The 25,952-nt window shown below is 35.9% G+C and overlaps 1 protein-coding gene across 1 annotated transcript in view; it reads right to left on the bottom strand.

Moving 5' to 3' along the window:
* Positions 1–1,465: 1,465 nt before the first annotated feature.
* LOC123539656 (contactin rig-6-like) overlaps positions 1,466–25,952 on the bottom strand; it is a 50,933-nt gene continuing 26,446 nt past the window's right edge. The window contains exons 7-17 of the mRNA XM_053525982.1: positions 22,233–22,355; positions 19,250–19,358; positions 17,648–17,826; positions 15,939–16,082; positions 13,844–13,975; positions 10,297–10,479; positions 7,218–7,376; positions 6,675–6,845; positions 4,579–4,818; positions 2,466–2,594; positions 1,466–1,500 (exon numbers count right to left, since the gene is read on the bottom strand). Of these exons, the coding sequence (XP_053381957.1) occupies positions 1,466–1,500; positions 2,466–2,594; positions 4,579–4,818; positions 6,675–6,845; positions 7,218–7,376; positions 10,297–10,479; positions 13,844–13,975; positions 15,939–16,082; positions 17,648–17,826; positions 19,250–19,358; positions 22,233–22,355 (1,604 nt within the window). The remainder of the gene's footprint in view (positions 1,501–2,465; positions 2,595–4,578; positions 4,819–6,674; positions 6,846–7,217; positions 7,377–10,296; positions 10,480–13,843; positions 13,976–15,938; positions 16,083–17,647; positions 17,827–19,249; positions 19,359–22,232; positions 22,356–25,952) is intronic.

Consider the following 25,952-nt stretch of genomic DNA (forward strand, 5'->3'; position numbering starts at 1 on the left):
TAAGAATTGTTAAACTATGAACAGATAATTAGAAAAATACACTTTCTATTAAATAAATGGTTACCTTTAAACATAGTACATAAACCATTCTCTCTAAATCTACCAAGAAGGAATTCAAGTCTAATAAAATATATAAGTTTATAAAATGTGTGTATGATGACAGTAAATGCATAACGATTCTTAATTATCAAAAAAAATATTGATAAATTAATTCCGTCAACTTTCCATCATTTATATATGCAGGTCTGTAACCAATTATTAAGAACATCAATAAAATAATAAATTTTCACTTTAAGCCTAAATTAACATGACAATACTACCTGTGACACAATTATACACACAACCCATATTTGATTCACCGTTGCAGACGAATTAAAAAACGCCTTTAAAATATGTCCCTTCAAACAGTCAACATGTACTTCGAAGCAGGGTTCCAACAGCCTCCATTAATTGGTCAACATGCGAGGGACGTGGTTCTAAGAACAGGCATGAAAGGAACAGATGTGAATGACCAATGCGGAAGCGAAGGACGCATGGATTACGATAGGGGTTTGAAAACTAATTAGTTGGACTTTCTATGTAGGGACAAATGTATTATACAATAGAAGACATTTTGGCAAATAAATAAATCTAAACATACTCTCTACGTCTGGAAAGGCCCCCTTCAACTGCTTTATGTCCACTTAGTTTTTTCATGAAAAATTATATAACTTTAATGGTTTACAGTAACGTTTAATAACCCATCAAATTAATGTATAAAACCAAAATGTATTGATGAAAGAAACTTACATGTTATAAACAGTATTTAGAGTTCAACATTGTTTTGTACATTCTTAAACACTGAATTTTACTATCAAAAGCTTAATTGCTAGATAAAGCTAAAAACAAATCGGTATTCTTATTTTAAAAACACACCACTTATAAACGTGTGTGTTGAACAGATACAATTTTCCAGGACATTATATTTCCATAAAAATGTGTTCGGCACTACTTTAGTTAACAACAAACACAAAGGAAAAGTGGGGCGGGTAACTATGTAAGGCATAATAGTAAACTACCAGCTTGACTCATAAATAACAACCCGTATTTTATATCTGGTTATCGTCTAACGCTTCAATTACCTTATTCAGTTACATTAAATTTCATTTGACAACAGCCATTTTATCCTATGTTACATCCTTAATAAATGCCATTAACTATTAGATTGCACAAGGTATAATTTACTAAAACGTCTAGTAAGTAAACTTTTACTGCGAAAACAATGCATAGACGTTAAAAAAGTAATATTTACTAATTTACATTACGACTATTTCGCGACTAAAAAGACCTCAAGGCTTTACACTTTCTATTTAATGAAAATTCACTATAGGACTTTTTGTTTTGACATATCCAAGGGAAAACTTTCATTCATTCTAACAGGTCTCCTACCAAATATTCTTTGTTGGATGTCATTATTCGAGGAAATTTAGAAACGAGACTTATTCCAGGTCTCCCATCCCGCTGAAAATTAAGAAATAATACCCTGTGATGAAAGAATAGATTAATTACTTAATTCGTTTGAAATTTAAATATGAACCAAACATAGTTTAATTAAGTCTTACATTTGTTCATAGCAAACGCTGCAATTCAATATAATTTTAAACTGCGCTCATGCAGCGATACATAAGTAATTTACCATGCTCCTCTTCAAACAAAACCAAATATGTGCACCTTCAAATATGAATCAAACTTCCTAAAAACATCCCAGTAATTAATTTGGTTTTCAATGTCCATCTGTTGTTACCGTTTTTCATTCATAAAAATTCGATTAAATGAATGAACTTCCATTCATTTCAGAGGTTCAGATAAGAACATTATTCCATACAGAACCACCAAATAATATCAGCATTTTATCATCTTCAAAGAAACACCACATCATACTGACGGGTGTTCCATTACCATTTTTTCTAGCAAAAAACAGTCTTTTCAGAGACTTAATCATAAATAAACTAGATCGTTACTACTTTAAAAAACAACACGCGAAAGGGCGTGTTAACTTGCGAATTACAGATGGAAAATACATTGGTAAATAAAACCCAATGTTACTATTTAGTGGTTGGAACTTTGAAATTTTCTTTTAGAGGGACATATAACATACTGACGGCCGCAATTTTATAACTACAGTCCAATCTGGAATGCCGATTTCATTGTGCGGTCAGTACTGTGTCATGACCACTGAAAATTGTATTAAGGTTAAAATAAGCATTTACTCCAGAAATGATATTGTAAAAACCAAAGATTTTAAAAGATACATTTTATAATGTACTTTGACTAACCTTGAGCGAGGATTTCATTCATTTGTACTAATATCAACCTATTAAGTACGAAATAACGAGAGCATTTTCATAACATTTCGTTAACAAATGACATAAATCTAGAGCTGTTCCTCTTTTAACTAAAATTTGGAAAAAAGATAATACACTTACATGGATAGGTTCCACCCCTATTTCGGTACATATAGCAGACGATCAGAGCCACCACGATAAACAGGAGTAATATTCCCAGTATGAGAGCGATAAACCACAGATTTGTCGACGCAGCCTCAACAATGGGAACTGGAACATATTAACAGTTATTATATATCCTATAATCAGTATCTCATTGGCCTAGACCACAATGAAAGAATTAAGCCAAAATAGTTTTTATACAGTCTGAAAATTATGACCTGTAACACATTATAACAATATTCTTATAATATGAAATAAGGCAATGCCTCAATCGGGAATCGTTACAGTTCATTAGCTTGCCCAGAAATGTGCGTTTTATCAATTTAAAGGTAGATTTTGGAATAAAAAACAATACTGCCGATATTTGTACTGTTGTACAAGACGTTGCGGTTCGGACAAATTATGTGGACGCTTATTACACACAAGGAAAAAGCGTATTCTTCCATAAAATCCGAAGTCAGACGCTCTGTGCAAGTGTCAGAAAACCACATTTTTTAATTTGATAGTACATCTCATTCGATATATATCGCATGTTACCGTAGAGGGATCGATCCCGATTTTCTTCGTTTCGCGACGAAAATCTTAGGATCGATTAACTATTATTCTTGCATAAAAACTACTTTTTTCACTGGATCCGCCCATGTATAAACAGGAGAAAAATCGTGTGCAAACAAGGCAATTCACGTGCTGTTAATACATGATTTTTATTTTTGAAATGCTTTGCCAGGGACGTATATATGTATTTTGGCGCATATTGATATTTGGCATCTGCATCTTGTTTCTTCCATAATAACCTCTTCTTGTAGCATTATAGATACAATGTTATCCATAGTATGTTTAGCTGTATCAGTTTCCAACCCCAAACGTACTGCCCCCATCAATGTACGCACTAGCTTCTCTTAGAGTTTACTCCCTTTACCAAGCGTCTGTTCAGTTATTGTAAATAACTGTGAATAAATAAGTACCGCGTGTAACTTGTGCTATTGCCCGTTTTTAGGTATTATATTAATGATTTATGTAAGTATCAGCCGGTTTGTTTTTACATGATTTTTCGCAGAATTCATATAATAAACCTCGAAAGCTAGTCACTAGTTTCGTACTCAAAATAATTCGAATGTAAAATTGTTATTCATAAAATTGTGTTCCTATTTATCAAATTTTTAAGTTATATGCAAAATTATGTGTAATGTAACGTTTGTAATAACTAAAAATAAAAATAAGATGCTCAAAAACCTTCAAATCACGCTTTTAGTAGTGTTGTTGCTATGTGTGCACCGGTTATGGATATTTAAAACATGTTTACCGTTTCCAAGAACAACCGAATGGTAACTAAAAATGTACCGGAATCGTAAAGTCATCACATATGAAAACAATGCATTTAGTCGTCGTGTTATGTTTTTTTTATGCAAGAATAGCGACAATACACGTTTGTTTTGTGTATTAACGTCTGCAGAAGTCCGCGGGATTGTTTGTGACCGAGACCGAAGCCCTTGGGATATGTTTGTGACCTCGACCTTCGGTCTCGGACACAAACAATCCCGCGGGCTTCTGCAGACGTTAATACACAAAAAAAAACGTGTATTATCCCTACAAAATTCCATGAACCTTTCTGTTAAAACACGACGATAGTAACGTCGCCTCGACATTATTTGACGCCATACAGGCACCGAGAAAAAGTGCTTCTATTTTATGAAAAGACATTTCAGAATCAGTGAATTATCGAATATTTGGGGGAAATATGTCTGGCATTTTCACAGTGAAAATATCAGATATATCTTGTACTTGTAATATTTCATCTCGTGTTCTCTCATGAAAGATATTCAATCTTACAAAGAAATAAACAAATATCCCCTTTACAGTTTATTTCTAACGTATGAAAATATTCTTACAGTCTAACGACTGGAGACGTGATGTGTGTGAAACAATTTTGCAGTCATTATAACTGTTCAAACAAATCTACTGAATTGAGACCTATAACTTCCGCTCTTTACTTCCAAATATTTAAAAACTAAAAAGTGAAATTATGAACTGCTATACTCCTACAGAACAATCCTAAGAAACTATTACCTGAAAATGATAAAATATGGTATACCTGGTGGGGGCTCTATTTGTTTACCACTCACTGTAAAGTTGAGCTCGACTTTATCATATTTGTGCTGAATGATTACAGTATAAACTCGGTTTATAAGCGTGTTGTAAATCTCCAGCTCGTTTTCCTCGTCCTCGTCACCTTTCTTCACTTCAGGAAACGTCATCACCATATGCTTGTTGCTTTTGGTTAGAGAGAAGTACCTAGTAAACATCTTTCCTGGTGGGGGCAGCGTTTGGGGTACTGTTACAGAAATTATATATACAATGTACCGTTGATTACCAAAAATAGAAGTATTAAAAGAGAGTCACACTTAAAACTTTCGTCATCTCAGCGCGAAACTATTGATCTGTTTCTAAGATTATCATTATTTTCTTTTGGTGGTGGCTGGGATGGGTTTATATGTCTGCAGAGGGATGGATAGGTAGTAATATGGATTAATGAGCTCGTCTCGCCACCATAACCTTATATTCCAAACTTAATGTCAGTACATTGAACAGTCCTGAAGCTGTGTTCCAGTCACAAATTACAAAGGCAGATTTTACATATGGACTCAATTTGAGACACTGACCTTTGACCTACCGACAGAGTTCATGCTCTTTTTACATCGTCTCTTCGCCGCCTACCTATGTGCCAAGTTTTAAATTCAATAACTTGAGTGGCTATTAAGTTATGCTCTGGACACAAAATATGACGGACATATTTGATCTTGCTGTGGCCTTGACTTTTGATCTACAAACCTGACTCAGGCGCTCTGCATATTATCTCATTGCCATCTACCTACGTTCCAAGTTTAAATTCAATACCTTGGAAAATTATAAAATTATACTCCGGACACGAACTATCACAGACAAAGTTTACATTAAAGCTCCATTTTTGACCTCGACCTTTGACTTACCGACCCAGTTCATTCGCCCTTGTGTTATCGCTACGTACCTATGTGTCAGATAGAAAGTAAATACTTTGAATTGTTATTTAGTTATGCACCGGACACGAAATATGGACAGACGGATAGCTGCCATCACATAATTCTAAAACGGGTGTATAGAAATGATGGATAAACTGTACTTTAGTATCGACACTTTAAGATAGTGTACCCGTAATGAAAACCGGCAAGTAGGATACCTCACGGAAATTAACATGTGAGCCGTGCCATGAGAAAACCAACATAGTGGGTTTGCGACCAGCATGGATCCAGACCAACCTGCGCATCCGCGCAGTCTGGTCAGGCTCCATGCTGTTCGCTAACAGTTTCTCCAATTCCAATAGGCTTTAAAAGCGAACAGCATGGAGCCTGACCAGACTGCGCGGATGCGCAGGCTGGTCTGGATCCATGCTGGTCGCAAACCCACTATGTTGGTTTTCTCATGGCACGGCTCATGTATCAATACGGGCCCACTACCTTACCGTAAATGTATTTGTATCTGTACAATAGAGTTCCGCTAATACAGATGTAAGGACTCATAGAGAGTGATTCACATTTTAGTAACCGCCACCTCACCCCACTCTCCATCCACGAAACTACTCAGTCAAACCAAGTCTACTACCTGTTTGAGTGGTAGCCTTTATACTTCCAAATGATCTTCTTGTATTGCTGACTTACTGAATTCGTTGCTAGTCAGTAGAACAGTCCGAGGTACCGAGGGCTAATAGTTTTGACTGTCGACCAGCAACCCATGTAATACATTTTTCTTTGCATGGCGTCAGAAATTAATATTCATAGTTTAATTTTTAAATTTGTGACGACTTAGCTCATTTAAAATGTGCTGAATATAGACCGGTCATATAGCGCTCACCGCTGGCGATTTATATATGGAATCATATTTACAATATGAAATGTTGTTCGCCATAAATTTATAAATCTTGCTTTCATAATGAAAAACATTGTTGCGAGCTTCTCTTGAACTAATAAAAGTTATTGATAGCCATGGAGAAATCTATATAAAGCTAAAACATCGTCAGTACGTTAAAAATATTTTTCCTGCGTGGGTTGCGCCTATGAGCTCCGTCGGAGCTAACCACTGCTCAACAAATTTTAAAAATGTGAACGACTACAAAGACGACCTATTAAAGTCGAAATAAATAATTTAGAATATTACCAATAGAAATTTCTCCTGTAGTTTCGTCTGTTTTCTCCTGATACCATTGCCAAGTATAATTCATAAATTCCTGATATTCTACGTCTGTCGTGGCCTCCATAATGATTTCGATACGAGATCCTGGTTCCACATCATAGGTACTGTTTGGTCCTCTCAAAACTAATATTTTGTCTACAAATACATAAATATTATGACACCTTCGTTTCAAACTTCCGACCGGTTTGCAGTTAATTTGAATGGCGATTTGCAACATACTAGTACTAAAATATTTTCCGGAAAGCTGTTTTGTATTTATATAGTTTAAAAAGATTTTCTCATTTTTTCTAACTTTTGTGCCAAAATATGTTTTCTTATTTTGCAGTGGATGCAACTTTTAACTTTTAAATAATTCATACCTTGTATGTAATGAACTGATGTTAAAGTTCACGCATAGTTTTAAGCGTGTACTGTAATAAGTTTGCTAATCAAGTTCTCACAGATCTGATGAGAGGGTACATAGCTGTCAAGAGGGTACGTAGCTGTCGTACTATGCGTGTGTATTACCTATGGCCTTTAGACATCCTTCACCTATAGTAGTTCCGTACTCATTTCTTGCAATGCACTGGAAACACATCGTATCGGCATGAGACAAGTTAGGCAAGGTGAGCTGTGATCTTTGCGAGTTGATAATAAATCGGCCAATTGTGGTGTCTGCTCCATCAGCTGAAATTATTGTCAACACATTCATTGCATCAACAAGTTAAAGCATAGCAAAAGTTCCTTCTAGGGCATATCTATATAAATATAAAATGATCATCTTGTAAAATTTTGGTTGCAATGTCTGTTTTATACTGCCAAAAAATTTCAAGTAAGTATTTACGCTAGTTATTTAACATAAATTGTTAAATCCAACAACAAATTAAATCTGTTACCACTTTCAGTAGAGTAAATACGGCAATAAGACATTGACCCGGTTAATCAATTACGATTCGATGCGTGAATTTGTTGCGCATAATTAGAGGGTCGCAATGGGGTTTGTTTTCATATATTAACTATGCATTTCAAGGTAACGATAATATTTAGTTGTTTACATTTAAATTTGCTGATATATGTCTATCTGGTCGACTGAATGTATGTTATGTTCCTCAAGAATGGAGGAAATAACATCCTCGGGTTTAGTAATATGTAATCCACGGAACGCGTTAAGTCAGAGAGTCGCCTCTATTAGGAAAGAATAGCCTAACTCAGAGGTTATTTCTAAGGTCATGGAGTTTTATTGGCCAGCTTGTAATGACAACAGCTTTCGGTATCAGTAGCTCAGTCAAGTATGACTTATTGAACTATAATATTCCTTCTCAAGAGAAGGAATAATAAGACCACATCATTTGTCTATATAGCTAAAACATCGCGATTCGACTATCAAAGCCATGCGGCATTATTAACAATATCATGATATTTCTTCACTCAGTTTTAAGAGACTAAATCATGGGTAGAGTGGGTAGAAACAAGATAAAATGATCATGTATTTACCACATTTGCCCGTGGTCCGAAGAACCGGGAGCCAGTAGTTATAAATATTAAACGGCCATTCAAGAAGTGTGTTGTTACATATCAGAAATTATTAACACAGTTTTGTTACACATTTTTACTTAATAGCCCAGTTAACAGGCGTTAAATGTAAACCTGTCATATAACACAAACTATGGACCGGCGATTTATAAATGAAGTGAAGTACTTGTTATAAAGACAACACCACAATCATGAGGTAAAGAAGACATGAGCCGTGCCATGAGAAAACCAACATAGTGGCTTTGCGACCAGCATGGATCCAGACCAGCCTGCGCATCCGCGCAGTCTGGCCAGGATCCAGGCTGTTCGCTTTCAAAGCCTATTGTAATTAGAGAAACTGTTAGCGAACAGCATGGATCCTGACCAGACTGCGCGGATGCGCAGGCTGGTCTGGATCCATGCTGGTCGCAAAGCCACTATGTTGGTTTTCCCATGGCACGGCTCACATATCGACACCTCAGCATTAGAAAGTCGTAAGTGGAAAATCATAGTTTTCGGCAAAACGAAAAAAAAACTCTATGACAGATATACCCTCCTATTTCTATAGAAATTACAGTAGGGCGTAAGTGGACCCTTCTGGTACAACATTTATATGCAGATACGCCCTTCTATTACTACGATTCCGAAAAACGTTTTACTTCTGCCCTTATATTATTTCTGAATTTGGATTTGGTCAACACAGCAGTTTGTAACAAAAAGAAATAAATAGGATTATGCCCTTTGGTATGTAGTTTCAAACAATGTATAATTCATAGAAGGGCGTAACTAACACTTACGCCCTTCTTATTCTGGGGCGTCGATATACTGTCCATAGCTGACATAGTTTACGCTCAAGAGATGTCATAAGCTGTCAAACAATCAGTTTACTGATGTTACATTAGTTATCCGAAAAGCAAAATATAGCATTTTGTAAAAATTTTAAGGGCCATAACTCTTCAACTAAGCATGGTTCACAAATATTCTCAAAGTCTGGGCAACTTCCCGTCATGGCAAAAACTTTCTTTTAACTATAGGCTACATTTTGTTAAAACTTAAATAACTACCCAATACTCCATTCAGTAGCATTTTACAAATTGTAAAATTTTAAACAGCCATTACTAATAGACAAAGCATAGTACAGGTATGTCCTGGCAGAATGTACAGGTTCTTTACAGTCAGTTTAGGTTTGAAAACCAGAGGGTGAGATATCCGGATCGATATCAATATTGGAAAATTAACAACATTATGTAAAAATTCAAAGAGTCATAATTTCTAAACCATCCAAATTCATTCTCTGTACAAAACAATTTCTGTGCATAATTTAGGTTGTGGCAAAAGTCACTGGTACATTTCATAATGATATATTAATATAAGCTTGGGACAGATTCCCAGATACACTGCGCCACTGTGGAACTTCAACAGCGGCCGTAATGATCTTTCAACGGCTTTTTGTTAAGGTAAATGATAATTCATCATTTGAGCCGTGCCATGAGAAAACCAACATAGTGGGTTTGCGACCAGCATGGATCCAGACCAGCCTGCGCATCCGCGCAGTCTGGTCAGGCTCCATGCTGTTCGCTTTTAAAGCCTATTAGAATTGGAGAAACTGTTAGCGAACAGCATGGATCCTGACCAGACTGCGCGGATGCGCAGGCTGGTCTGGATCCATGCTGGTCGCACACCCACTATGTTGGTTTTCCCATGGCACGGCTCATTTATATGTACGTTTAAGGTTAACATCGAAAATCTGACAGTCACTGCTTAAAAGGTAGGATCTTAGAATTAATCTAGTTTTCATATTTACTATCCACTTTCATAAGTTTTACCTGTTTTTATTCTTAAGAGAGTTCTTGCTGATTGCATATGATTTAAAATATTTTATAAAGCATTCCCGTTCAACAAAAATACAATTAAACCATAAACACGTCTTTCTTAAAACTATTTTCACATTCCTGTATCTTTATTATAGCTTAAACTATTGGACTTTTCCAACAAAATACACAATAGAAGCAGATGTACGTACGGAGGCATGGACAACGGTAAATATTTATTTTTCCAGTTGTGAAATGTTCAAAATTAAATATAAACTACATACGACAAGACCATTCGTCGGATTCATCCGGGCACTCGTCTATCTTATTACAGCGACTGTCGGCGGAAACACACTTCAACTTGTCGTGACACAAGAAGTCTGGGTAATTGCAAATTAATTCATCGCATGAACTTGTCTTTGGTACGCAAGCACCTCTACATACCTTCTGAGACTCCAGACAGGGATCTGAAATGTTTACATATCAGCATTAATGACAATAACAGTTATGGTACAAAGCATTTATCTTAAGTGAAGCAGTTCGTCGGGACTGTCGCATCAAAGTTTCATTGTCAAGAAAAATACCCGCCGTGTACACAGTACGGAAACAAATCTTTAGTTTTCAACGGTATTATTTGGACGAAAACACTTCTGGTCACAGAACGATATTGCACTGTTGTTTTGTTGTGTGTTTTTTTGTTTTTTTTTATCTCAGTATAACGAGCCAGCCTCAACTGGATATCTCAGTTAAACCGTAAATTTTACAGATGAAATTTCATGCGCATTCTCACATATCAGGGCACAAATGCGAAACTTAAATTTCCCAAATTTGTGACAAATTCGTACGACATTTGTGAAATATTCCTGTGTGAAGAATTCTTTTCTGTGAAATTTACGGTTCACGGTTCAACACCAGTACACAGGTGAGATTTTGCACAAAAACTTTGATTTTGCTACATGACCAGTATATGCGAGGTTTAGACAACACCTAAAAATTGTGTTACTCATTTTTTCAACGGACAAGGTGAGATAATTAGTTTGATGGTCAGGTTTTTGATAGGACGAGATGCCATATGTTTTCGCGGCCTTACATAAAATCATATAGTAGCCAACACAGTCGGCTTTAATTCGAAAAAAAAAACTGTTTCATTTTCCTTTAACTGACTGACTGATTAAACTGGAACAAATAAACCACTGCTCTGTTTCTCTAAATACCTTAGTCATCTTACAGACATGATACAGAGGTAGAACAGTGATAAATGGACATCTTGTCACCCCTTTTCCATCTGCATGTTTTCCTCCAGTTTTTCAATTTAGAAATTTGATATCAGTGTAGGGATAACGCATGTTTTTTCGTTTTATAACATCTGCAGAATCCCGAGGGATTGGTTGGTGCCCGAGCCCGTTAGAGTGATTCTGCAGTTGTTTTAACACGAAATAAACATGCGCTAACGCTATTCTAGAATAAAACGCTTAAAACTGATAAATGAATACAATGTCACTCAACGTCATTAAATTTCCACGAAATACGCGGGAATGTCTGAGTTGTTTTTTTACGTTGACGTCATTTCGGTTTGAATTATCCGTTTTGGGGCCGAATGACGTTTACGCTTTGCCACGGAACGCGTATATATAACAAGAGGACCATGATGGTCCTGAATCGCTCACCTATCCCCACATGACCCAGTGTTGAACTGAGTATGACGTCGTTATTTCTATTATTTGACATAGTGACCTAGTTTTTGAGCACATGTGACCTAGATATCATCAAGATAAAAAATTCTGACCAATTTTCATGAAGATCCATTGAAAAATATGGCCTCTAGAGAGGTCACAAGGTTTTTCTATTATTTGACCTAATGACCTAGTTTTTGAAGGTGACCCACTTTTAAACTTGACCTAGATATCATCAAGGTCAACATTCTCACCAATTTTCAAGAAGATTTTGTGAAAAATATGGCCTCTAGAGAGGTCACAAGGTTTTCTATTTTTCGACCTACTGACCTATTTTTTGACCGCACGTGACCCAGTTACGAACCTGACCTAGATATCATCAAGCTGAATATTCTCACCAATTTTCATGAAGGTCCATTGAGAAATATGGCCTCTAGAGAGGTCACAAGGTTTTTCTATTTTTAGACCTACTGACCTAGTTTTTGACCCCACGTGACCCAGTTTCAAACTTGACCTAGATATCATCAAGGTGAACATTCTGACCAATATTCATGAAGATCTCATGAAAAATATGGCCTTTAGAGAGGTCACAAGGTTTTTCTATTTTTAGATCTACTGACCTAGTTTTTAACCCCACGTGATCCAGTTTCAAACTTGACTTAGATATCATCAAGGTAAACATTCTGACTAATTTTCATGAAGATCCATTGAAAAATATGGCCTCTAGAGAGGTCACAACGTTTTTCTATTTTTAGACCTACTGACCTAGTTTTTGACCGCACGTGACCCAGTTTCGAACTTTACCTAGATATCATCAAGGTGAACATTCTGACCAATTTTCATGAAGATCCATTGAGAAATATGGCCTCTAGAGAGGTCACAAGGTTTTTCTATTTTTAGACCTACTGACCTAGTTTTTGACCCCACATGACCCAGTTTCGAACTTGACCTAGATATCATCAAGGTGAACATTCTGACCAATACTCATGAAGATCTCATGAAAAATATGGCCTCTAGAGAGGTCACAAGGTTTTTCTATTTTTAGATCTACTGACCTAGTTTTTAACCCCACGTGACCCAGTTTCGAAATTAACCTAGATATCATCAAGGTGAACATTCTGACCAATTTTCATGAAGATCCATTGAGAAATATGGCCTCTAGAGAGGTCACAAGGTTTTTCTATTTTTAGACCTAATGACCTAGTTTTTGACCCCACGTGACCCAGTTTCGAACTTGACCTAGATATCATCAAGGTGAACATTCTGACCAATATTCATGAAGATCTCATGAAAAATATGGCCTCTAGAGAAGTCACAAGGTTTTTCTATTTTTAGACCTACTGACCTAGTTTTTGACCCCACGTGACCCAGTTTCAAACTTGATTTAGATATCATCAAGGTGAACATTCTGACTAATTTTCATGAAGATCCATTGAAAATTATGGCCTCTAGAGAGGTCACAAGGTTTTTCTATTTTTAGACCTACTGACCTAGTTTTTGATGGCACGTGACCCAGTTTCGAACTTGACCTAGAATTTACCAAGTTGAACATTCTGACCCATTTTCATAAAGATCCCATGAAAAATGTGACCTCTAGAGATGTCACATGGAAAAGTTTACGGACGCACGGACGCACGCACGCACGGACGACGGACGACGGACACCGCGCGATCACAAAAGCTCACCTTGTCACTTTGTGACAGGTGAGCTAAAAAGGTGTTATAACAGCACGCGAGCGCGAGAATCTCTCTGTTAACATACGTTTTCTCTCCTGTTAAAACACCACCGAAAAGTGACAAGAACAGCAGTTTTATGCTAGAATTTATATATAGTACTGCTTATCAAAGGAAGTCATCAGCATGTATAGCAGAATCAGTCATACATGTACTTAGACTGGTAGATTCATTGTCGCACTGTATTACAGAAAAATTGTATTGTAGATATAATTATATGTATTTGCATTTTGATATTTTGATTAAAGTTTTCCCGCCATTTGACGTTACGTTATCAGTTTTATGTCACGTCCGTTGTTTATATGTGTATGTTTATTATCCTGATGAAGGCGTTAGCCGAAACGTTGATGAGATAAAAAAAGACTATAAATAATACGTGTTGTTGTTGAAATACCTATCGCACTGTATTATAGAAGCATACATACTGGGACAGTTTAGCTCATCACTGCCATCTGTGCAATCTGCAACGCCGTCACAGACATTGTTCTCTGGAATGCACTGGGAATATTCAGTGTTTGCCAATGGTTGGTTGCACTCAAACTTACGTTCCGGGCAACCTGAAAAAACAAAACAACATATATAGACTTTAATTCATGAACAAAAAGCAACAAAATGATAAACCCCCTAGATAACCAGTAAACAATGTAGGATGTCTTAAAGGCGTACGCTAGAATTCCCTGTATATGAGATGGGCGAAATTTTTCCCAATAACAGAATGTCTTCAAACTTTGGATATTGAAGGACAATCATCTAAGAAACAAAAATATGCAATAAAAATCATAGGTCACCGGTACTGAAAAAGAGTTATCTGCCCTTGAAAACGCCATGAAGAAGTCACCACAATAATCACATGATACATTCGCAAAAACTATGATTTAGGTAAAATGAAAAACAATATGCAACTATTTGTTTAAAACAGTGAGTTCACACAGTTTAAAATTTGTTCAACAGACAGAGTGAACCCAGGATGTCAAGATCTTTGTATTTTTAAGGAAGGTGGTAGGGGTGTAGCAGATGTCGATAAGCAGCTATACATCGACCGTAGACTCTGAGAATACAGCCTTTTCATTTCTAAATTAATGTTGATGTGGTTGATGTCACAGATAAATGCCAAATGCAGCATATGAAACACAGAAACAAACCATTTGGTGTATCAGTTGTTGTATTTATACGGCAATGTTGTTACCATAGCCACGTGGTGACATTAACAAGGACTACTAAGGAAGGTAATCGTTACGAAACACCGTGCATTTTTTCTGTAAGTGTTCTTTTCTTTCAGATTGGCATACCTGTAAAGTTTACTGTTCGTTTCTACTAACAAACTGCTATGTATAGGACCATTTTAAGCATACTCTTTTTGTGATTTTTTTAACCTCAACTCTTCCAACGTTTTTATCTTTCCCCTAGCACTTTCCTGTTCCATTTTTGCTATGCTTTCAATATTGTGATACAAATATCTTGGTTGGTGGGTGTTCTAAGCCAATCGCTATTTCTTTGCACTACATTGACAGTTCTTGGTACACCGGCTCTGTGGGACCTGGCTTTGTGAGGCTTAGCTTTGCGGGGTCGGGCTCTTTTGGCCTGGATCTGTGGGGCCTGGCTTTTTGGGGGCTTGTTTTGTGGGGTCGGGCTCTGCTTGTATTTGATATGCTCAATGTGTTCCAAGGACTCTACTTCTAAAGTTTCAGTTTACATAAGTAGTGTAATGTATCTGTTCTTAACAGTCCATATTCTTTATCCAGCGTATTAACCTAAATTATATGTGTGTCTTTTAAAAAGCGACACATACACTGATGAGTACGTTAATGCATGACTAAATCTAATTTTAATTGCATGAATGTTATACTTTTATCTTAGTGAAATAAAATGACTGTATGAATAAATGCAATTTTAGATGAATTCAAAATTCATGTAGTATTTAATAGTTATATCATTACTTGTTCGAGTATGCCAAAAGACAAAGCATTGCAAAGTCCTCGTCTGTACATTTGAATGATCCTATGCAGTACTAAATAAAGTTTACATGACATTTCAATTTATTTCAATACTTAATATACATTTTACTGTTCAAGCATATCTCTGACACTAACGTTTCAGAAACTAGCAAGTTCTCTAGATATCTTGTGTGAGAATGCCCACTTGCTAAAACTAGTTACCGCGAACAAGCCAGACCGTTGAGAAGGCACACTTTATATACAAATGTTTTACAGTTACCAAACCAGACCATTGGAGAAGGCCTACTTACCTAGAACTAGTTCATGTTTAACTAGCCATACATTTGGAGAAGGCCCACTTAAAATAGAAATGGTTCACCGTTGTTAACAATACGGACCGTTGGAAAAGGCCCTCTTACCTTGAAATGGTTCACCATTAGCAAGCCAGACTGCTGGAGAAGGCCAGCGTAACATATAAATTTGTTATTGTTAACAAGTGTTAACAAGCCAGACCGTTTGAGAATGCCCTCTTACCTAGATATGGTTTTCCCTTAGCAAGCGAGACCGTGATAGAAGACCCACTTACCTAGAATTGGTTCACCGTTAACAAGCCAGACCGTTGGGTAGCTGTAAGTCTGGTAAGAAGTTGTTCCGCAATGAAATACAGCATCTTTCTCCACTGATACATACTTTGTTTTTAAATCTTGACCCGGTAAGAACGTCGGCGGAGCTTGAAATTATACGAAAGTATGGCAAAATGTAGGTAATGGCTCATTATTGTACACTTTGGTAATAGCTTATAATAGTACAAAGTGTGGTAAAACTTAGGTAATAGCTTACAATATACAAATTGTGGTAAAACTTAGCTAATGCCTTTTAATAGTACAAAATATGGTTAAACTTAAAGGCTTAAGTTAAAATGTATCGGTTCGGCTAAGAACTCAACAATATAAATAATGATACAATGGTAAAAATTATCGTGCAACTGGACGCTACTGATATTAGAAATAAATAAAACAGTTAAACTAAAACTAGTGTCGCGGCGTGGATCATCCTTTCCGGAATGTTTGGATCGCCGTTTCCGGAACAATATTTGTCCTTTGTTTTCCTTTACATATACGTGAATTCCATTCACTTTTTAAATAAATTCTGAAGAATCTGAAAGACGTAATATTCAAACATTCCTGTCAACGATATCACTTTTTGATAGTTTATATATAGAAAACCAAAGATTTAAAACATTTCGCTCTGGCTTTTTTGTTGATTCAATTTTACTTTGGAAATTTGGATCCATGTTCATTAACATAAAAACAGAATGTTTTATTTTGTAAAATTTGAAGTCGATTTTTTTTTTAAATTATAAAAAGAAATTAAATAGGTAAACCTATATATGGAATGATGTAACATTTATAAAACTGTATGTAGATTTTGAAAAAAAAAACACACCAAAATTAACAGAATAGCCAGATAGATTTGCTGGGTCAAAGTTTGCAGAAGATTTTGTCAGATTCTAATTAAAAAAATTAAAGTTATACTTTGCTCAGTTGTCACCAAAATATTTAATGAAAATTAAATGTAATATATCTAAACTTGGTTTAATATAAAAATAGAGCTGCATCCACATGTACAATTATAGTAACAGCTTTTTGTTGAAAACTTGACATCTTTTGAGCGGTAGTAGAAATGCATGTTGTGGCTATTTATATATTTATTGTGTCTTATTTGTAAACTAACACACAACACTGCTTGTCACATGTACACTATATATTATGTAGGAAATATTCATTCGCCAAATATACAATTTGAGTAGTAGATTTTTAATGAACCGACTAAGCAAACAAACAGGATTCAAGTCAAATTGAAAGGTAGGTCAGTAAAAATGTACGAGTTCAACTTCACTTGTTTCAACAGCTGTTTTCTTAAAGTCCAGAATGAAATAAATTGGACTTTAACCTTTAGCCTGCTTGCGGCAAGTGAATTTGCCTTTGTGAACAGTGCAGACTATGAGGATGATCATGGTCTGCACTGTTCGCTACTCGGTCAGTAAATTTTCAGTGAAGACCCCTTTTGATAATAAGTGGTACAGCCTAAATAGAATGATGGTCCAGTCCATTTTAAAAATATAGCATGGTAAATCCTATACACAGGAAGAGAAGACACCCCCCCCCCCCCCCCCCCACCACCAGCTCCTCATCATTCAATTACTGTGGTAATGTTGTCAAAATATCATTTTCCCTTGCCTGTACGGCCCAATTTAAAAAGCTTATGCATATTCATAAATACAAAATTACTTACAAACAATTTTTACATTTATTTCCCCTGAAGCTGTCTCTCCGCCGATAGTGGTTTCACAACGGTATTTTCCTGACATGTCTTGTTTGTCTGTCGGTATCTTCACATCGTGCAAAGTAATGTTTGGACTATTGGCTCCCACTGTATTACCTTTATGTAACCACCGTATCGTCAACTTTTCTCTGTTAAATATATTAATGGTCAGGTTATAGGGACACGCCTCCAGGGCCCAAATTAAGAAACTGACTTTGGAGACCAGTCTCGAAATGCAAGCATCTGATCACACATTGGAAACTGACCAATGGCAATGCTGTATTCTTAGACTTTTTTAAGTTTGTTTTATAATGTTAAAGCCATAGTACTTTACAATAATAAAAAGTTTTAAAATATACATCAATGTGTAAAAAATTATCAAGACAATAATACAAAACATGATAGTTATTATTTTATATATACGTTACCAGAAATTCAGTTATATTCGTCATGTTCTAAAGCAAACTCTATGAATGCTTTGAAAACAAAACATCTTTGTCCCTATACATTTAATCTTATTTTTATAGGAACATGGAAAACTAATTACATTAGAACATACTGAAAATTCTAAATTGAACGGTTATTTAAGAAATGAAATTATTTTTTCGGTATTCATGCGAAATGAACGACAGAATAGGATCGGCAAATCCGTGCGCTAGCGATTCATGTTTAAATTGCCGATTCTATTCTGTCGTTCATTTCGCATGAACACCGAAAATGATAGTTTCATTTCTTATTTACATTATATTTCCTTTCCATTTGTAAACTATATAATATTATGAATTGCATATAATTTGTAGACTTTAAAATTAAAATCAGCTTCCCGGCCATTCTGTTCACTAGACGGAACAACTGCGACGTCATCTAAGGAACGTTCTCCCTGACTATACGCGGACATCGTCAAAACAGCGGTCGGTTATCACTAAGCTGCGATGACGTAACTTTCGCGCCTTTCCTTTTGCTGTTCATACGAAATGAACGTCAAAAGTTTCAATGGAAATGAATAAGGCGAATGTAAATATAAATATATATTTTACATAAAAGAGCCATAACTCATAAATCATGCAGCGGTTAAACATTTACATACACATAACTAGACTGAATACTGATCATTCCTTTAAAGTCGTATTAAAATCCCACCAATAGTATCGGAGATTTAATCCGGACAAATTTTATACTAAAATGATATTTAAAGCGATATAGTTCTACAAAAATAATACCAACGGGAAGCTAAGTTTCACTGAGCTCTGCACAGAAGCGCGGAGAAGCATCTCTCCTCTTTCGTCGAAATAAGTCCATGAGACTTATAGGGCAGACAAGCTAAATGTGGATGTACAGACAGACAGATAGACAGACAGCCAGACAGATGAAGGCGAAAGCAAACAAAATAGTTTCCAATGAACATAATTTGTTGTTTTTTTTTTGGTTTTTTTGGGGGGTTTTTTTTTGTTATTTTATTTTTGCCTGTATCCTCTACGGATTAAACGAATATAATTTGCATTTTCTTTACAATTATAGATATACACAGTCTAAATTGTTTTCATGCAACAAGAAGCATTTATGATCTCATACTTGGTTGAGTAGTAAGAAAAAATACACTGAAGTTCTGCGTCATGTCCGGCATACACCACTACGTCTTTTGAAGAGGATTTTAACTCTGGTCCTCGTTCATAACCAATATCTGAAACAAAATATCAAACATATTTTGCTTTGTTAATTGTTTAACGTTTGATAGAATTCATTTTAGTGCGAAACTGAGCTGTCCAGACACCAAGACGACATCATTTCAGTAGCGGAATGTAATTTACATTTACATAAAGACAATTTTCGTGCTCATGAATTGCAAAATTTAGTTGTGAACTTATAACGAAAGTATATTCATTCTCCAGCCCAATTTTTGCGATAATATCTGTACTAATATATCTAAATTTCATTTGAAATAAAATAATGACTTTAAATGACCTATAATAGAAATATTCATAACTTAATTTTTCTTTAAAAACATACCAACCGTTTAGTGGTAATCGCTGTATTTTTGGTCATATTATGCAGCGTAGACAGGTTGTGTTAATCCAAGTTTACAGGTAAGAGCAACAACTATCTAACTAAAGTACTTGATCTTCTAAACGAAGATCTGAGGATGACCCATTCGCATTCACCTTTCTGTATATTTGGATTTCCGATATTGCTATTTCTGTTTTTGCAAATCTATTTTTATTTGAACAAGTCAGACAACTCGTTTCAACAAGCATTTGGCTGAACCATCAAAATGGCGCGGATGAGGTATTATAGTGATCTGTTTCCTATCTTGTCACTGGGATAGGCACCGTTCAGTAGGTATGGTCAGGGAGACAGGTCTAGCACTTTATCTACACTTCTGTGATATTAATCTATTAATTTCAATTTGATATATACCTAAAAATGGTGATAGACAAAAGAGCTGTAGTGAAGTAAACAGAAAATTGTCACAGCCGTAAAAGCGCTCACGATAGTAGAACCCGCTTGATACTTATAGTAAATATTCCCCACTGCTGATAGTCTTTAGGCATTAGAACCAGTGTGGAAGCAGTAAGAACCCTTATGATCGTCAGGTATTAGAAAACAGGTGATAGCACTAAGAACTCCGGTGATAAGGATAAAGTACCCCGTTGATAGAAGTAAGAACCCCGATGATAGGTTTTAGAATCAACCACGGTGATGGAACCTGGGTGATAGCAGTAAGAACCCTAGTGACAGGCATCAGAAACCCAGTGATAGTAGTAAAACAAAAACCCATGTCATAGGCATTGGAACTCCGGTGAGAGCAGTAAGAATCCCGTTGATAGACATTAGAAGCCCAATGAAAGCAGTAAAACCCCGGTGATAGCAGGAAGAACCACGGTGATAGCAGTAAGAACATCGGTAGTAGGCATTAACAACCTAGTGATATTCATTGGAATCCCGGTGATTGACATTACAACTCCTGTAATAGCAGAAAGAACCCACCTTGATATACATTAGAACCCACCTTGATAGACATTAGAACCCCGCTGATTGTAGTAAGAACCTCGGTGATAGGCATTAGAACTCCGGTGGTAGCAGTATGAACCCATGTGACAGGCATAAGAAATCGGCGAAAGTCATTACACCCCATGATAGATATTAAAACTTATGTAATAGCAGAAAGAATCCCCTTTGATAGATTTTCGAACCATGGTGATAGTAAAAAGAACTTTTGAGAACCCCGATGATAGATATTTCAACCTGGAACAAGCAACATAACCCCCTACGATAGCAGTAAGAACCACGGTAATAGGCATTAGAACCCCGGTGAAAGCAAAAAGGACCACGGGGATAGGCATCAGAACCATGGGGACAGACATTAGTTCCCTGGCGATAGACATTAGAACCCCGGTGATAGATATTAAAGCCCTAGTGATAGGCATTACAACCCCGATGATAGCAGTAAGAATCGAAGTGATATGCAGTAAGAATCGAAGTGATATGCTTACAACCCCGCTGATAGACAAAACAACACTGGTGATACACTACTTAAGTTGACATTTGGACGTTAATTTTCTTAAGAAAAGTAAAAACGTAAGCAAATAAACGTACTTAAGTCAATTCAACAAACAAGTATTTTCATGAAATTTGCGCCCAGTGATAGTAGTAAGAAACCCTGGTGATAGGCATTACAACCTCAGTGATAGTTAAAGGAACCCTGGCGATAGACATTAGATAGACCATGCATGGTTTTCTAAAATATCACTAGGGTTGTTAACGAAGTTCTAATGTCAGTAATAACCGGTGTTCTTACTGCTATCACCGGGGTTATTACTATTATCACCGGGATTCTTACTCTTATTTCGAATTTAGAGGTTTTACAGTCTAGAGATTTTTTCAACTACCATCGAGGTTCTAACGACTATCAACAGGGTTCTCATGTTGATTACCGGGGTTCTCACTACCATTAAAGGGGTTCTAAAATGACTATCACATGGGTCCTTACTACTTTCAACAGGGTTCTAATGCCTATCTCCGGGATTCTAATATCTACCACCGTGGTTCTTATGCTTTTCAGCGAAGTTATAATGCCTATCAACGGGGTTCTAATATCAATCCTCTGGGATCTAATTCCTAACATCTGGGGTCTTATTACTATCATCGGGGTGCTTATTACTATCACCGGGGTTCTTATTACCATATGCCTTTCACCGGGTCTTTTATGTATCACGGTTTTAATAGTTATTAATATTAAAGAAATGTAGATAAAACGCTAGAAAAGTCTCCCCGCGCATACGAATTGAACGGTAACTAGAAACAGAAATTCAATAATATGATAACTCTCAAAACACGAGGGCGCAGTCATTATGTGGTCATCATAATAATTATAAACATAACTTCTACTTTCGCTTTCAAAATGTTGAAAGCAAGGCTCTGATTTTCTAGCGGAAAGGTCGTCAGAACGAGTCTATCAAAAGCACGTGTTCAGATCCAAAGCGTTAAGTGGAGATGTACTTAGTCATACTGAGACCAACAAATAATTTCAATTTTTAACAACCGTAGTAATACGCACCATTGTTTACTATAAGCTCGACTACCTTCTTACTACCGTATGACACAATATAGACTACATTTGTTATCTCACAGCCGTAATAATAGGAGTCGGATGTCTTTGTCCAAAGGAAATGAAGGCTGCCTGAAAATGAATGGATAGATTGTTGTCGCACTTATTTTTTTAACAGAACATACCTTTATTAACTCGAAACTTGTACATAACAGTTATTTGAGTATACAAAGCAAGAGATGCATTCAATTCAACATGACATGGTGATATAAGCATGTACGAAGTCTAATAACATGTTTAATATTATCATGGTTGTTGTTTTGTATATCATTCAAAAACATGATCATATTATACAGTTAAGGTGGTGAATTAGACTTGTCATTTGAATAATCAAAAGATTATTTTTCCAAATTTCATCATTTACATTTGAAAATTTATACTATTCCATGAAAGCTTTCAAAATATGCCAACTGAATTATAAATATTTTTACCTCATGGCACAATGTTTGTTACTTTTCTTAAAAAAAAAACGATATGTATCGGGAATCATGTCACAATTTTATATTCGGTCACAAACAATCCCGCGGGTTTCTGCAGACGTTAATACTCAAAAAAGGTGTATTATCCCTACACTCAAGTACAACAGTACACCTGTCAAATATGTCTGTCAACATTATATCCTAATCAAGTACAAAAACACATCTACCGATTTTGTCTACTATCATTCTATCCTACTCAAGTGCAACAATACACCTGCCAATGTAGGGATAATACACGTTTTTTTGTGTATAAACGTCTGCAGATGCCCGCGGGATTGTTTGTGACCGAGACCGAAGGTCGAGGTCACAAACATATCCCAAGGGCTTCTGCAGACGTTAATACACAAAACAAACGTGTATTGTCGCTATTCTTGCATAAAAAATATTTTACGACGATTTATGTATTGTTTTCATATGTGATGACTTGACGATTCCGGTACATTTTTTTATTTACCATTCCTGTTGTTCTTGGAAACGGTAAACATGTTTTAAATATCCGTATCCAGGGCCCGGAAATAAACAACACTATCAAAAGCACATCCTGAAGGTTTTTAAGTGATTTTTTTATCTCTCATTATTACAAACATAAAATTACCAATAATTGTTCATATCATTTCACAGTTTGATGGACTCGATCACAATTTCAAGAATAATAACTTTGCATTCGAGTTATATTGAGTACGGACACGCAGTTGGAGTACGGATAAGTACGAACGTAGTGTCAAGTTTCCGAGCTGTTTATATAAATTCTTCGAGAAATTAGATAAAAACATACCGACTGATACTTACCAAAATCATAAATATAATACCTAAAAACGAACAATAGCACAAGTTACACGCGATACTTATTTATTCACAGTTATTTACAATAACTGAACAGACGCTTTGTAAAGGGAGTGAACTCTAAGAGAAGCTAGTGCGTACACTGATGGGGGCAGTACGTTTGGGGTTGGAAACAGATACAGCTAAACATACTATGTATTACATTGTATCTATAATGCTACAAGATGAGGTTGTTAAGGAAGAAACAAGACGCAGATGCCAAATATCAGTGTGCGTAAAAATACATACATATATCCCTGGCAAAGCATTTCAAAAATAAAAATCATGTATTAACAGCACGTGAATTGCCTTGTTTGCACACGATTTTCCTCCCGTTAATACATGGGCGGATCCAGTGAAAAAAGTAGTTTTTATGCAAGAATTATGTCTAATACCATTATATCTAACTCAAGTACAAAAGTACAGCTGTCGATTCTTTTCTGTAACCAATCTATCCTTCTCAAGCATTACAGTAAACTTGTCGATTCTGTCTGTTACCATGTTATGTTACTCAAGTACAAAAGTACAACTGCCGATTTTGTCTATTACCGTTATATCCTACTCAAATACAGCAGTACACCTGCGTTCGTTCTCTTTTACCATTCTCACGGGGGAGGAACTGTTACACGAGACTCGGTTGTGGAGGATATCGTGTTACAGATTTAGGATGCTACTGTTACAGTATTCCCGGATAACGTTACAGCATTCGCAGGATAATAATCACTGTCAGGTTTTTTTGACAAAGAAATGGTAAAGATTTATCTCTTTTTTGCAAAAATAAAAATTGTTTTTCTAAGTCAAAGGTATGTACGTCTGTTGAGACATGTTTTAACCTACGAAACACAGTATATTGATGTCTATTAAGCGTATAATGACAAAATTCGAAACTTTGATAGAAAATTATCTAAAAGAAGTTAATTAAAATATATTTCAACCATATTTTATGCTCATTTGCATCCACAAGAACCCTCCTTTAGGCATGCACTTATAATACGAGGTAGAAAAATCATTGTGGGTGTATTTTTTCGTGTTTTTTGTTTTAAATGTTACAGTTCAGCTGGAACTGTTACAGTTGTGGGATGCTACTGCTGGATGTGTTACAGATTTAGGATGATACTTTTTGGAATACATTTTGACAATATACAATATCAGAATAGTAAATAAAATTTAAAAATCATGAATTATGTGGGAATTTTTGTAAGATGTAACAAATATATTATACCAAGTGCATTTTTGTTCTAACTTCGAATTTCTAAATCAACATCTATAAATAATTAAATGATATAAACATTTTCAATGGGAAGCTATTGTTCGATATCCTATGTATATAATACCTTAATCACCAATTCGCATTGAATCGTCGTTTGCACTTTAATAGGCTGATCTTTTATAAATGGTACCTGTTTGTGCTACATGTACTGTGCTAGCAAACGATGTGTCCTAGCTTCTGAAGAGCTTGGCAATGCGTGTCATTAACAACGATTTCAGTTACTAATATGCTTAAAAAAAAGATCTTCTCAGAATTGGTAATGGAGAACTTAGGAAATTAATTGGCTTTTCTAACGACAACTCGCACATGTGCAATAAAACTTTATTTCAAATAACAAAAGATTTTTTTTTGTTAAACATGTATAGGTTTTTACTGTTGGAACAACCATCGAATTATAGTCTGTTTGCAGGCGCGTAGCTGCCTACAAGCAGATATGCATCTGCGCAGTGAAGATCTGGCAAGCATGCACAATTAAATTGACTAATCTGAAGCATTGAATCTGTTTGGTCACAGTTAGGAGCCTATATCATTTAACAGAGGATTTTATACGCAACTCATAGTTAAAATGTATGTTTCAGGATTTTCATCTAAAAATATATGCGTCTTTGTCTTTGTATATATACCGGTGTCAAAAGCTTTTCAGGACTGTGTGCCATTCGAAGGCATGTCTCAGGTCTGCAATGCCCACCATCTAGTATTGTGTAAACGCGAGTACGAGCATATTGGATTCGGGCTGCTCAAAAGTAGTACAATGTAGTTACCTTATAACCATAGTAACTCGCTGTCTTCTTATATTTGAACGAAAGGCATCTGTGTGAATATAAATAAAGAAACAGAACATTTTTGATAATGCTCTGCGATATCTCTGGTGATTTATTTTGAGGTTGTGAAAAAAATTTAACAACCGATGTGATCGGTCAATTTGCATGGAAAAGGGAAAGGAAATTTGCTGTGTATAACTTGTATCATCAACTGTTCATCAAATGTGATTCTTGACATATCACAACCGACATCTTCCCCCGTTAGGTGGAATGTTCTAGCTTTTTCTTTCCCGTGTTTTAAACGCCGTAGTGCATGTCTGACTGCCTCAAATGACAA

Source organism: Mercenaria mercenaria, chromosome 16, assembly GCF_021730395.1.
Source record: "Mercenaria mercenaria strain notata chromosome 16, MADL_Memer_1, whole genome shotgun sequence".
Classification (NCBI taxonomy): domain Eukaryota; kingdom Metazoa; phylum Mollusca; class Bivalvia; order Venerida; family Veneridae; genus Mercenaria; species Mercenaria mercenaria.